Source organism: Pimephales promelas, chromosome 19, assembly GCF_988280905.1.
Source record: "Pimephales promelas chromosome 19, fPimPro1.hap1.1, whole genome shotgun sequence".
NCBI classification, from domain to species: domain Eukaryota; kingdom Metazoa; phylum Chordata; class Actinopteri; order Cypriniformes; family Leuciscidae; genus Pimephales; species Pimephales promelas.
In genome coordinates, this window is record NC_142787.1 from 2,885,032 (window position 1) to 2,898,042 (window position 13,011).

The window sequence follows — 13,011 nt, forward strand, 5'->3', positions numbered from 1 at the left end:
AATGTGAACTGCACAGTTCAGCCCGACATTTTAAAATCATGTAGTGTGAACTAGGCATAAAGTAGATATCCACGAGCAGAACTGTGTGTTCCGCTTTCTGATTTATTTCTGCAAAATTTTCTGTTTTTGTGTTTTGGATGGCCAGTTGGATGGAGCCATTTCATTATTTCAAATGACAACTTGGACAAAACATGCCCCTTATAAACAAATATAAACAAAACTCTGGATACTATTTCAGATCTTTTTTATCTAAATGGATGGTTCTTTGGCTAGAATCAGACTGGCCAGATTGTGGCCTTAAGCCGATAGTTGGTCAACAAGAGACTTGAATTGAGCATTAGAGGGCCATTAATGTATCCTGTATAACACAAAATGTGAACAAAATACTGCAAAGCAAAAAAACAAGAGTTGTAACTCCTGCCGCTATAAATGTGTGAAATCATGACTTTGAGTGTCATTAAATGTCAGTAGGCGTCGAGTGTTTAGTGCTTACTCCAGAAACCTCAGCCATGCAACTCAGGCAAGCACAGGGATTTCCTTGAGTAAGCGTGACTGATGCTTAGTGTGCTACAATCGAGGAGAGGGCTTGTTCGTACCCCATCCAATAGAAACAGCTCTTTGAAACTCTCTCACTAGCTGCTGCTGAACACACAGCGTTGGTGATACTCAAAGGATGTTCACCATCCCAAAAAAGTGTGATTATTTACTCACCAAACATTTATTCATCTTGTAGGAATAGTTCGTTGAAATATAAGAGAATTCACAATGCACAATATTAGATTAAAACAGAACTAACATTTTAAGCACTGAACTTTAATTTTGTTTCTATTTCCAGACAGCAACATAGTGTCGGCCCAGATCCGGCCCACATCGGGTAAGAGTGGAATCCACGTGTACCAGATGTGGGCCGGATCTGGGCCGACACTATGTTGCTGTCTGGGTTCTAAACGTTAGTTTGAAGTCAGTGTGGCCTGTGGGAGTGGGATGCTGCTCTTTATTTTGTTCCCACAACAAGAGTTCAACATTTCTCTGCATTTCTCTGACTGGATTGAGCCCATTTACAATACATTGCAAACTTCAGTGGGAGGAGAGGACTGAGAACAGTCAGGACAGAATGAGTTAGTGGGAGGAAATCTGAAGCATACAGAGAGAAAAAGGGAGAGTCAGGAGAAGAGACTGTGGGGACTGGTTATAGAGTATCGATCGTCACTTATTCTGAAAATGTGAACGTACAACACTAACTTGAACTCCTACAGTCTTCATCCTACACTTTTATTCCATTCACACACACACATTCACTCACTCACTCACACACACTCTCAATGCCCTGAATAATGGTTATGCTGATGAGATCAGGGCTGGGGAAAGTTTGGTAACGAGATCACACCTACGTCATTTGCATGCTTTGTCCATAGTCTCTCTGTAAATCCCTCCCCCTTAAAAAGTTTATTTAGTTGCAATGTGTGCCGGATCTGAGCCGACACTGTGTTGCTGTCTGGAAAGGCCCAGATATACTCATGGCAAAGTTCTCTTTTGTTCTTCGCTTAGGGGTAAAAAGATGTTCAAATACTGTACGTGAGCAGCCAAATACTGTTAGCGGACATCCGACGCCTCCAACACTGCTGAGAGTGAAGTTTAGATAAATATGCAAATACGTGCTGCGTTCTTTTCTCTCAATAGAGTGCCGAAGTCACAACGTCACTCTGCAGGCCAAAACGCGGAAGTGAGTTAGCATTTTAGCACTCCCGGTTCCCTCGCTCTAAAGCCTATGGGATTTTTGAATGGGTTTTTGAGAAATCGCCTGAAATAAGGTTCTAAATATTTTTACATTTTGATCTATGACAAAGAACACAAAGTTATAACCTGCTTGTGGTTTTTAAACTTTATATAGGCTTCAAAATGTATACATTTTGTATTAACTTATAAAGATTATCTTGATAGACAAAACGTGTAAGGGTCACAACTCTTTGTTAAACACAACTCTTTGTTTTTGCGATTTTCCAAAAGTCGATGGGGAAAATGCATAGCTTTTCGATCGAGGGGGGAACCCATGCGCCACTAACTTCCGAGTTGTCCTACAAAGTGACGGCACAAAAAAAGCACTTAAGAAAGCATCGGATCATACATTTGGGACATTCGTGTTACATAACGTTTATTTATACAGCACTTTATGCAATAGATCGCAGCAGCTTTAAAGTATTAAACATGAAAGAAGTGTCAGTGTCTCTTTCAATTAGAATTACAAATTCAGTTTCTTCTATAAAGCAGCTCTCCAGTGACTCGCGTCTGACCTCGACGGAAATTTCCAGTCAAAGAAGGCGGAGCCAACCTATTACGTAATCGACACGGACCAATTGCAACATTTACGGTAAGTTCGCTTTGGCAAGCTCTTTCAGCAAACTTTATTTTGGCATGATTTTGTTCGGAATGATGTCACACCAGTTCGTTTTTCGATTTGGCTTGAAGTAAATTGGGCCATAACCCTATAGTAAGTACATAAGTACTTAAAGGAGTAGTTCACTTTAAAAAAAAAAAACTTTTGCTGATAATTTACTCACCCCCATGTCATCCAAGATGTCCATGTCTTTCTTTCTTCAGTCGAAAAGAAATTTCCAGGATTTTCTCCATATAATGGACTTCATTGGGAACCAAACGGTTCAAGGTCCAAATGAGGGTTTCAGTGCAGCTTCAAAGGGCTTTAAACGACACCAGACGATGAATAAGGGTCTTATCTAGGACCCTTCAAGTCATGACTCGAAAAAAAAGATTTGTTCATTTTGATGAACGAGTTCGAACAGGAGAGTCACGAACGCGCATCACAGAACAGAGCAAGGCGAGTTTATAAAACTTAAAAAATTGTATTTATTTTTTAAATGACTGCTTGTTTCGCTTGATAAGACCCTTATTCATCGTCTGGTGTCGTTTAAAGCCTTTTGAAGCTGCACTGAAACTCTCATTTGGACCTTGAACCGTTTGGTTCCCATTGAAGTCCATTATATGGAGAAAATCCTGGAAGGTTTATCAAAAACCTTCATTTCTTTTCAACTGAAGAAAGAAAGACATGGACATCTTGGATGCCATAAACAAGACTTTAATTGTTTTATGTCTTTTTGCAGTTAACCACATTCCACAGTGACAGTGTGAGCGAGCTGGGTTCAGTATGGGTTCCTGCCAATAACCGCGGTGTGATCGTCATGTTCTGAAGTAATAACTATAATACGAGGAAGAGAAGATGAAGAGAGAGATGCTACCTGAGGAGATCCATCAGAGCCGCTCTCCCTCGTCTTCCTCGCCAACCTCTTCTTCTTCTTATGCAACGGTTTGGATTCCAGGATCATCTCCTCCAGCTCAAATGTGGGGTCACAGTTTAGTCGTCGCCTCTGCCATCAAACAAATACTCATTTATATACCATGTGCCCATGAACAAATCAAAATCTTTTGGCAAGCATTACTATTTCAGAGAGAAGGGCACTTAATTGTATTGAATGTGCACTTCAAATCTCATCATCACATTGTGAATGTCATCACATTAGAAACGCACAGAAGGACATCGCAAAATATTGAAGCGAGAGGCTGTAATAGTGGCAGAGCTTTCCCAGGATTCACTTCACTTGTGTTGAGCAGGTTTTGTAATTCAGCATTTTTACAGTGCATTACAAATGTTGCTTACGCAGGACACTTCGAAGGTAAAGCAATCACAGTAACCATGCTGAACCGTTGATCCAAACAGACATTTGCAAAAACTAACCTCATCAAACGAGCCTTATAAAATAAACGCAAGTGTATTCACTGCATCAAATCCTCTCAGTTAAGAACAATTATCAGAAATCTGCACAAGTTTTGCAAAGTGTCACATGTAAGTTCAAATCATTCATATCTGGAATGTCTACATGTGTGTGTGTGTGTGCGTGTACTTACATTAGGGAGGAAGCCAGGTGGGATTTGTTTGCTCAGCACAGCATCCCAATTGACATCAGAGAGGTATTCCAAGTCCTGGAGCTCCGAGAGACAGGAAATCCTCTTCTGCGCATCTACACACAACAGCTGACAACAGACCGAAACGTTTTCTTTCGGAATCAATGTTTCTTATGGTATTAGATAATGTATATTTCTTAAAGGAGTAGTTTAAAAACTTTTGCTGCTAATTTACTCGCCCCCATGTCATCCAAGATGTCTATGTCATTCTTTCTTCAGTCGAAAAGAAATTAAGGTTTTTGATGAAAACATTCCAGGATTTTTCTCCATATAATGGACTTCAATGGGAACCAAACGGTTCAAGGTCCAAAAAACCGTTTCAGTGCAAACTGCAAACTGTTTAAAGGGCTTTAAACGATTCCAGACGATGAATAAGGGTCTTATCAGGCGAAACGATCGCTCATTTAAAAAAAAAAAAAAAAAAAAAAAACAAAGTTTAGGTTTTATGTTTATGTTTAGGCTTAAATGCTCGCCTTGACACACGTTCGTGACTCTCCTGTTCGAACTCGTTCATCAAAATGAACGAATCTTTTTACAAGTCAATTCGTTCGTTTCGTTCGTTGAATGAACCAAATGACTCGGAAAAAGATTTGTTCATTTTGATAAACGAGTTCGAACAGGAGAGTCACGAACGCGTGTCACAGAACAGAGCAAGGCGAGCATTTAAACTTCTAAAACGTAAACTTTATTATTTATTTATTAAATGAGCGATCGTTTCGCTTGATAAGACCCTTATTCATCGTCTGGAATCGTTTAAAGCCCTTTGAACAGTTTGCAGTTTGTACTGAAAGTGTCTTTTGGACCTTGAACCTTTTGGTTCCCATTGAAGTCCATTATATGGAGAAAATGCTGGAATGTTTTCATCAAAAAATTTAATTTCTTTTCGACTGAGGAAAGAAAGACATGGACATCTTGGATGACATGGGGGTGAGTAAATTATCAGCAAAAGTTTTTTTTTAAAAGTGAACTACTCCTTTAAGTGATCCTAACAAATAAATATAAATAATGAAATAATAAAGTATGACTACGGTGTGATTAATGCTACCATTTGTAGAAGAGACTTGATCCCTGAAGACCAGGCCGCTGGGTAACAGGGGTGCGCTTTGTGGAAAGTTTGCAGGATCTCATTGGCTGGTGTGTTAGTGCGCATGATGTACGGCCTCTAAAGAGAGAACCAGGGTGAAACCAGCCATGATGCAACAATCAATGAAACGTCTACGTTTTCTTGCCAGCTGATTCTCAGCAGCACATGATGAGTCTTGACGGTAACACTTTAGAATACTGTCCCTTCATTAATGAATAACTACACAGGAACAAATGAGTAAACACTTTAGAAACCCGATCCAAATAATTAGTCATTTCTTACTAATTACTATCCAAAACCCTCAATGACTTCAGTCAATATTAGATCGGGGCAATAATTTAATTTCTTTGGAAGGATGTAGTAACACTTTATTCATTACTAATGGGTTATCATTACCTTATATTATACTTTTTGCATTATTAAAATCAATTATGAACCTGTATATAGTAGTTAAAAAAATTGTAGTTATTGATTATATTACTTACTAATTTGTTATTAAGAGTCTCTTGTTAGTTACTAGAATGTTAAGAGTGCGTTAAATACAGTATGTGTTCTTGTGTAGTTATGGAACAGTATTAGTATTGTAAAGTGTTACCGTCTTGTCCTTATACTGATCTCAGATCAGATTGAGGGTCCCCCACCTGTCCTCGGAGAAGCTCATATGCAGTAATTCCTAAAGACCACCAGTCCACTGAGAAAGAGTAACCTGGGTGCGTTCCCTCGAACGACTGGAACAGTTCTGGGGCTGCAACAACAGAACGCACAACGGTAAGGATTATACGCAGTCCTAGTATATGAAGTCCTGTTGTTTGTACAGAACTTGTTTCAGCATTTTTAAATGATACAGTGGGTTTCATTGACATTACAGAGAACAGAAGTTTAATCTACCAAATCTTTATTACTGAAGTGATGTTCTGATAGTAACATGGTAATTTGGTGATGAAAAAATTTAGTAACACTTTACTTGAAGGGGTGTGCATAAGACTGACATTGTCTTATGAAGGTTATGATGTATTGATGTCAAGGTGTCATAACAAAGACATGTCAGAATTGCGTTAAAAATGTCAGAGTTGAGCGAATGACACTTAATGACAGTTGTCATAAACATGCATTAACCCTCGTAAAATATGTCATGTCATGATTATGAAGGTGTCATGTCAGTCTTATGCAAGTAAAGCGTTACCAAAAATTGTATCAAATTATAATAAAGCATAAGCCTGGTATGCTTTATGGAGCTTTAAGTTCCTCTATTTGACCAAAATCCTTATTTTCCGTTAGTAAATGATAGCATTAGCATCTATTTTAGTTTACCATAAATGCTTATAAGCACATTTGACAATAGACTTAAACCATATTTTAACCATAGCTTTTAATTCTGTTATAAAGGGCTTTTAACGTCAGTCTGGGATTCACTGTGAACTTTATTAAAGGAGTAGTTCACTTTTCAAAAAACCTTTGCTGATAATTTACTCACCCCCATGTCATCCAAGATGTCCACGTCTTTCTTTCTTCAGTCGAAAAGAAATTAAGGTTTTTGATGAAAACATTCCAGCATTTTTCTCCATATAATGGACTTCAATGGGAACCAAACGTTTCAAGGTCCAAAAGACACTTTCAGTGCAAACTGTACAAAGGGCTCGAATCCTTTTCTGAGTCAGTTCGTTCGTTGAATGAACCAAATGACTCAAAAAAAGAGTTCGAACAGGAGACTCACGAACGCTCATCCCAGAACAGAGCAAGGCGAGCGTTTGAGCTTATAAAACTTAAACTTTGTTATTTATTTATTAAATGAGCGATCGTTTCGCTAGATAAGACCCTTATTCATCGTCTGGAATCGTTTAAAGCCCTTTGAACAGTTTGCAGTTTGTACTGAAAGTAGGGATGGGCAACGATTAATCGCGATTAATCGCATCCAAAATAAAAGTTTGTGTTTACATAATATATGTGTGTGTAGTGTGTATAATTAATTTGTATATATAAATACACACACATGCATGTATATATTTAAGAAATATTTGCATGTATATACTTTATTTATATTTACACATAATTAATATTATATATAAGTATAAATATTTGATATATTAATAACACATTTTTATTAAATATACACATACATGTGTGTGTATTTATATATACAAATTAATTATACACACTACACACACATATATTATGTAAACACAAACTTTTATTTTGGATGCGATTAATCGCGATTAATCGTTGCCCATCTCTAACTGAAAGTGTCTTTTGGACCTTGAACCGTTTGGTTCCCGTTGAAGTCCATTATATGGAGAAAATCCTGGAACGTTTTCATCAAAAACCTTAATTTCTTTTCGACTGAAGAAAGAAAGACATGGACATCTTGAATGACATGGGGGTGAGTAAATTATCAGCAAAAGTTTTTTTTAAAGTGAACTACTCCTTTAACAAGAAAGAACTGTGAAAACTACTTTCCTATAACATTTAACAATTTGTCAATGACGAGTAAAATGAGGAACCTTTGACTGTAGTTGTTTAAGCCTGACTAGCAGCCGTCGAGTGCTAAAGAGAAGTATGAAAGCTCTCACCCATGTATGGTTTTGTCCCTGCAATAGATGTGGCTTTTAAGTCTTCCTTCACAATAGCAGCTATGTTAAAATCTGTCAGGTGAGCGTGACCTGCAAAAGAAGAGATACACACTAAACAAAACCACATACTGTACACTACTATATACAGTATATATATATATATCATTGGACTACAAGAAATTTACTTCATTTAAATCAAAAATAAGGAAGTGAAACCATAATCAAAACTTGATTTGCTTTAAATAAAAGTGGTTAAACGGATGCTCACAGACACTTTCCTGAGATGGTCTCACGCTAATGGCATCCCAATTTGAATGTGCTGGTGATGGGAAAGTACTGTACATACTGCTGAGTATGTTAACGTCATAGAATCAATATATCTTGATATCTGGAAGGTCTATAATATCTGGACTTAGCTATCTGTTAGCATTCCCATTCATCTCAATGGCACTGGCTGGACAGGAATGTGATGGTATGTGACGCTCATGATTTCGTCTTGACCCAGGGCCATTTCGTTTTCCATACAGATTTTATTATTATTATTAAATTATTAATATGGGGTGGTGATGGCGCAGTGGATAAGACACATGCCTTTGGTGTGAGAGACTCGGGTTCGAATCCACTGTGAGACACCAATGTGTCCCTGAGCAAGACACTTAACCCCTAGTTGCTCCAGAGGCATGCGACCTCTGACATATATAGCGATTGTAAGTCGCTTTGGATAAAAGCGTCAGCTAAATGAATAAATGTGAATTATTATATTTTTTTTGAGGCAGACACCTGAGACATGTGTCCAATTACTCTGGAGCCGCAGGGTAAATGATGCACTGACACTGAAAAATATCCAACTTAATCAACTAAAATAACTAGCTTCCGGCAGACGGCCTACGCAAGTCGACTTCGCCAAAAGAGTAACACTTGACGATGTAGGATGTAGGAGTGGCGTAAGCTTAGACCTCTCGCAGTTCAATCAAACAGGGCTGGACAACAAACTCAAGCTCCTCCCACATTTCTTTAAAAATTGACGTTTTACTGTGCGTTCACACCAGACGCGAATAGCTCGTCAAATTCGCGCCTACCACGTCTAGTTATACGGGTAAACACTTCGAATCCATTCGCACGTCAAGAGCGAAATTGACGCGTGTAAAAACGAAAGTTTGAAGCGCAATTTACGCGTCAGAATCGAAATCCGTTGGCGAAATCCGTTTTTTTCTGTCGATCGAGCATTCATAGTGAGAGCCACCGCTCTGTATTTGCTCTGGAGACAGAACAGCGGCGTGGGGATCATCGTCGCCGTATATTTGTGTTTATCGGACCCTTCGGAGGCGAACCGTTTGACGAGTTTCACCATTTACTCGCTCCACGAGCTGCACTGGATGATGGCCGCTGTCAGCGGTACTTCCGCCTGTCACGCGCCCAGTTTGATGACCTGTTGTCCCGCATCGGATCACCCTCGCCCTCATCCACCTAATCTGTCATGATTAATAGAGCCAGCCTCCAAAAGTTATTAACCTGTCCTGTGATTTTTTTTCTCTCTCACGTCCAGACACAAACTTATGCACGTGTATGTTGGTTGTCTTTACATCATAATAATATTTCACATAATCTAGATATGGAATAAATAACTTTCAATACAAAATGAACATATCTTGTATATTGAAAAGTTTTAAGTGATAAAATATTTGCTTTGATGCGCATCAGAACCACACCAGGCATTTAGTCATATTAAAAAATTATTTACTGAAGCATCCAGATACTTCACTTCGTGAGCAAGCAGCTAGGCTCCTGATTGGTTAACGCGGTGCGAATTGATGCCAAAGTTCAGATTTTTCAACTCGGGCGGCAGGCGCGAATTCGCGTCAAAAGCGTGAATGCACAAATAGCACTAACTACATCATTCGCGCGTAACGAGGCGTATTCGCGTCTACCGCACCGCGCTCTACGCCTAAATCACGCCGCAGGAATTTTTTACACACGTAATGCGTCTTTCCATTGACTTAACATTGAAATCACTCGCGCCTGACACGCTATTTGCGTCCGGTGTGAACACACCATTAGACTTCTAATTCGTGAACCTCTGCGCTTCCGTGTTCATCATTACGTTGAGTGTCAGGTCAGGTGTTACTCTTTCGACGTAAGTCAACTTGCGTAGGCTGTCTGCCGGATGTTTAAACTTTGTCTATTTTAGTAAATAAAGTTTTAAATATGGATATATATCATTTCTTACACGAACGCATCGGCTAGCTTCAGAAGACCTTATTACCCCCCACTTTTATCATGGATGGATGCGCTTTTATGGACTTAAACCAGAAACGGCCATTCACTGCCATTATAAAGCTTGGAAGAGCCAGGGCATTTTTTAATATAACTCCGAATTTCAGACAAATTATGTATATAACTCTAATTTGTCTGAAAGAAGAAAGTCATACATACCTAGGAAGGCTTGAGGGTGAGTAAATCATGGCTAATTTTCATTTTTGCGTGAAATATCCCTTTAAGCAATTCAAAACCATCATAGCGAACAGTGCGCATCTGAAGTTTCTCAGCCGAACGAAAGAATCCATTATTTATCAACTTTAATTTATCGGCTTGATAACATTAACGTAAAAAAATTACCATTCATCGCCTAATACCGATATGGTGGCCGATATATCGCTCATCCCTACCTCCTAATATCCTTGCTTCCCCTCGTTTCATATACAACAAGCATTACAACAGTAATCCTCCATTCTACAATATACACAGCCCAGCTTTGTCTCAGTATTGAGGTTGAAACAACACCTTCCAGAATTTACTCCTTCCTTTCTGCCCTGATAAAACAGCTTGGTTTGATTTGTGGGTCTGTTACTCTACTCTTTCCTGGTAATGAGATGACTTTAAGTGTGGTGAGCGGCGAAGGAAATAACAGTGACCGGAGTGAGAAGGCCAAAGTCAGCCGCTCACCTTGATGAAGATCTGCCATCGCCACAGGCTGTGAGAAAACTAGAGCAGATGCTTGTGTGTATCTGAGTGTGTATGACGAGACACAGAAGGGAGGGGAACATGGGACTTTCTTTTTATCTAAGAAAATGCATATGTGTCCCTATATCATAGAGAGAGTAGATGTTGTGGATGTGTGCAGTGTTGGTGTGAATGTAAAACAGCTTCATGCAGGAACTGCAATATTTACACACCAACAATGGACCTCATAGTTAATTATGTCTTTTTGAGACATCGAATATAGCATTCCAGCTAATTTTGGATTACTTTCCTAATGCAATGTATATATAATTAAGAAATCGTTATGTGTGTGCATGTAACTACTTTTGTAACATCAGAAGTCCATTAGAATGTTAAACTACTATTTTTGACTATTAAAATACCTATAACACAAAGGAAAGAAGCCACAACAAAACGATATCAAGCCACAACAAAACAAAATCAAGCCACAACGAAATCAAGCCACAATAAAACGATATTAAGCCACAACACAACGGAAATAAGTCACAACAAAATGATATCAAGCCACAATAAAACAAAATCCGGGCCACAACACAACAGAAATAAGCCACAACAAAACAATATCAAGCCATAACAAAACAAAATCAAGCCACAATCCTAGATTGCGCCTAGATTTAGTTTTGTTGTGGCCTGATTTTTTGTTGTGGCTTGATTTTGTTTTGTTGTGGCTTGATATTGTTTTGTTGTGTCTTGATTTCGTTTTGTTGTGTCTTGATTTCGTTTTGTTGTGGCTTGATTTTTTGTTGTGGCTTGACTTTGTTTTGTTTTGGCTTGATATTGTTTTGTGGCTTGATTTCGTTTTGTTGTGGCTTGATTTTGTTTTGTTGTGGCTTGATATTGTTTTGTTGTGTCTTGATTTCGTTTTGTTGTGTCTTGATTTCGTTTTGTTGTGGCTTGATTTTTTGTTGTGGCTTGATTTCGTTTTGTTGTGGCTTGATTTCGTTTTGTTGTGGCTTGATTTCATTTTGTTGTGGCTTGATTTCGTTTTGTGGCTTGATTTCGTTTTGTTGTGGCTTGATTTCGTTTTGTTGTGGCTTGATTTTGTTTTGTTGTGGCTTGATTTCGTTTTGTTCTGGCTTGATTTCGTTTTGTTGTGGCTTGATTTCATTTTGGCTTGATTTCGTTTTGTTGTGGCTTGATTTCGTTTTGTTGTGGCTTGATTTCGTTTTGTTGTGGCTTGATTTCATTTTGTTTTGGCTTGATTTGGTTTTTTTTTGGTTTGATTTTGTTTTGTTGTGGCTTGATTTCGTTTTGTTTTGGCTTGATTTTGTTTTGTTGTGGCCTGATTTCGTTTTGTTGTGGCTTGATTTCGTTTTGTTGTGGCTTGATTTCGTTTTGTTGTGGCCTGATTTTGTTTTGATGTGGCTTGATTTTGTTTTGTTGTGGCTTGATTTCGTTTTGTTTTGGCTTGATTTCGTTTTGTTTTGGCTTGATTTCGTTTTGTTTTGGCTTGGTATTGTTTTGTTGTGGCTTGATTTCGTTTTGTTGTGTCTTGATTTCCTTTTGTTGTGACTTGATTTCGTTTTGTTGTGGCTTGATTTCGTTTTGTTGCGCCTAGATTTTGTTTTGTTGTGGCTTGATTTTTTTGTTGTGGCTTGATTTTGTTTTGTTGTGGCTTGATTTTGTTTTGTTGTGTCTTGATTTCCTTTTGTTGTGGCTTGATTTCGTTTTGTTGTGCCTAGATTTTGTTTTGTTGTGGCTTGATTTTTTGTTGTGGCTTGATTTCGTTTTGTTGTTGCTTGATTTTGTTTTGTTGTGCCTAGATTTTGTTTTTTGTGCCTTGATTTTGTTTTGTTGTAGCTTTGTTTTGTTGTGTCTTGGTTTTGTTGTGTTGTGGTTTGTTTTTGTTGTTGCTTGATTTTGTTTAGTTGTGCCTTGATCTTGTTTTGTTGTGGCTTTGTTTTGTTTTGTTGTAGCTTGATTTTGTTTTGTTGTGTCTTGGTTTCGTTGTGTTGTGGTTTGTTTATGTTGTGGCTTGATTTTGTTTTGTGTCTTGATCTATCTATCTATCTATCTATCTATCTATCTATCTATCTATCTATCTATCTATCTATCTATCTATCTATCTATCTATCTATCTATCTATTTTAGTAGCAGAATTGACTTTTGAGAATTGAGAAAGGACCATTTTAAAGACAGAATAGAATAATTATTGAGACTCAAAAAATTATTAATAATTTACTGCCATTTTGTGAATACTATCGTGTAATCAATAAAAATGTAACCGTAGTCCGATTATAAGTATTTTAAAAGTTATATAATTGTCATGCGTTGACTTGACTTGATTATCCACAAACAATGAGGCTTGAAGCAGATAACATAAGAAAACTAACAAGATGCCATAAAAACAAGGAAACAGGAACTAAACCACAGGAAGAGAACACA

General features: G+C 38.0%; 1 protein-coding gene across 1 annotated transcript in view; it reads right to left on the reverse strand.

Annotated features, from left to right (window-relative positions):
• The window catches only part of stk32a (serine/threonine kinase 32A), an 82,104-nt gene that overhangs the window by 11,197 nt on the left and 57,896 nt on the right, over window positions 1–13,011 (reverse strand). Inside the window, exons 7-11 of the mRNA XM_039687924.2 lie at window positions 7,627–7,716; window positions 5,701–5,804; window positions 5,021–5,137; window positions 3,919–4,044; window positions 3,252–3,380 (exon numbers count right to left, since the gene is read on the reverse strand). Of these exons, the coding sequence (XP_039543858.2) occupies window positions 3,252–3,380; window positions 3,919–4,044; window positions 5,021–5,137; window positions 5,701–5,804; window positions 7,627–7,716 (566 nt within the window). The remainder of the gene's footprint in view (window positions 1–3,251; window positions 3,381–3,918; window positions 4,045–5,020; window positions 5,138–5,700; window positions 5,805–7,626; window positions 7,717–13,011) is intronic.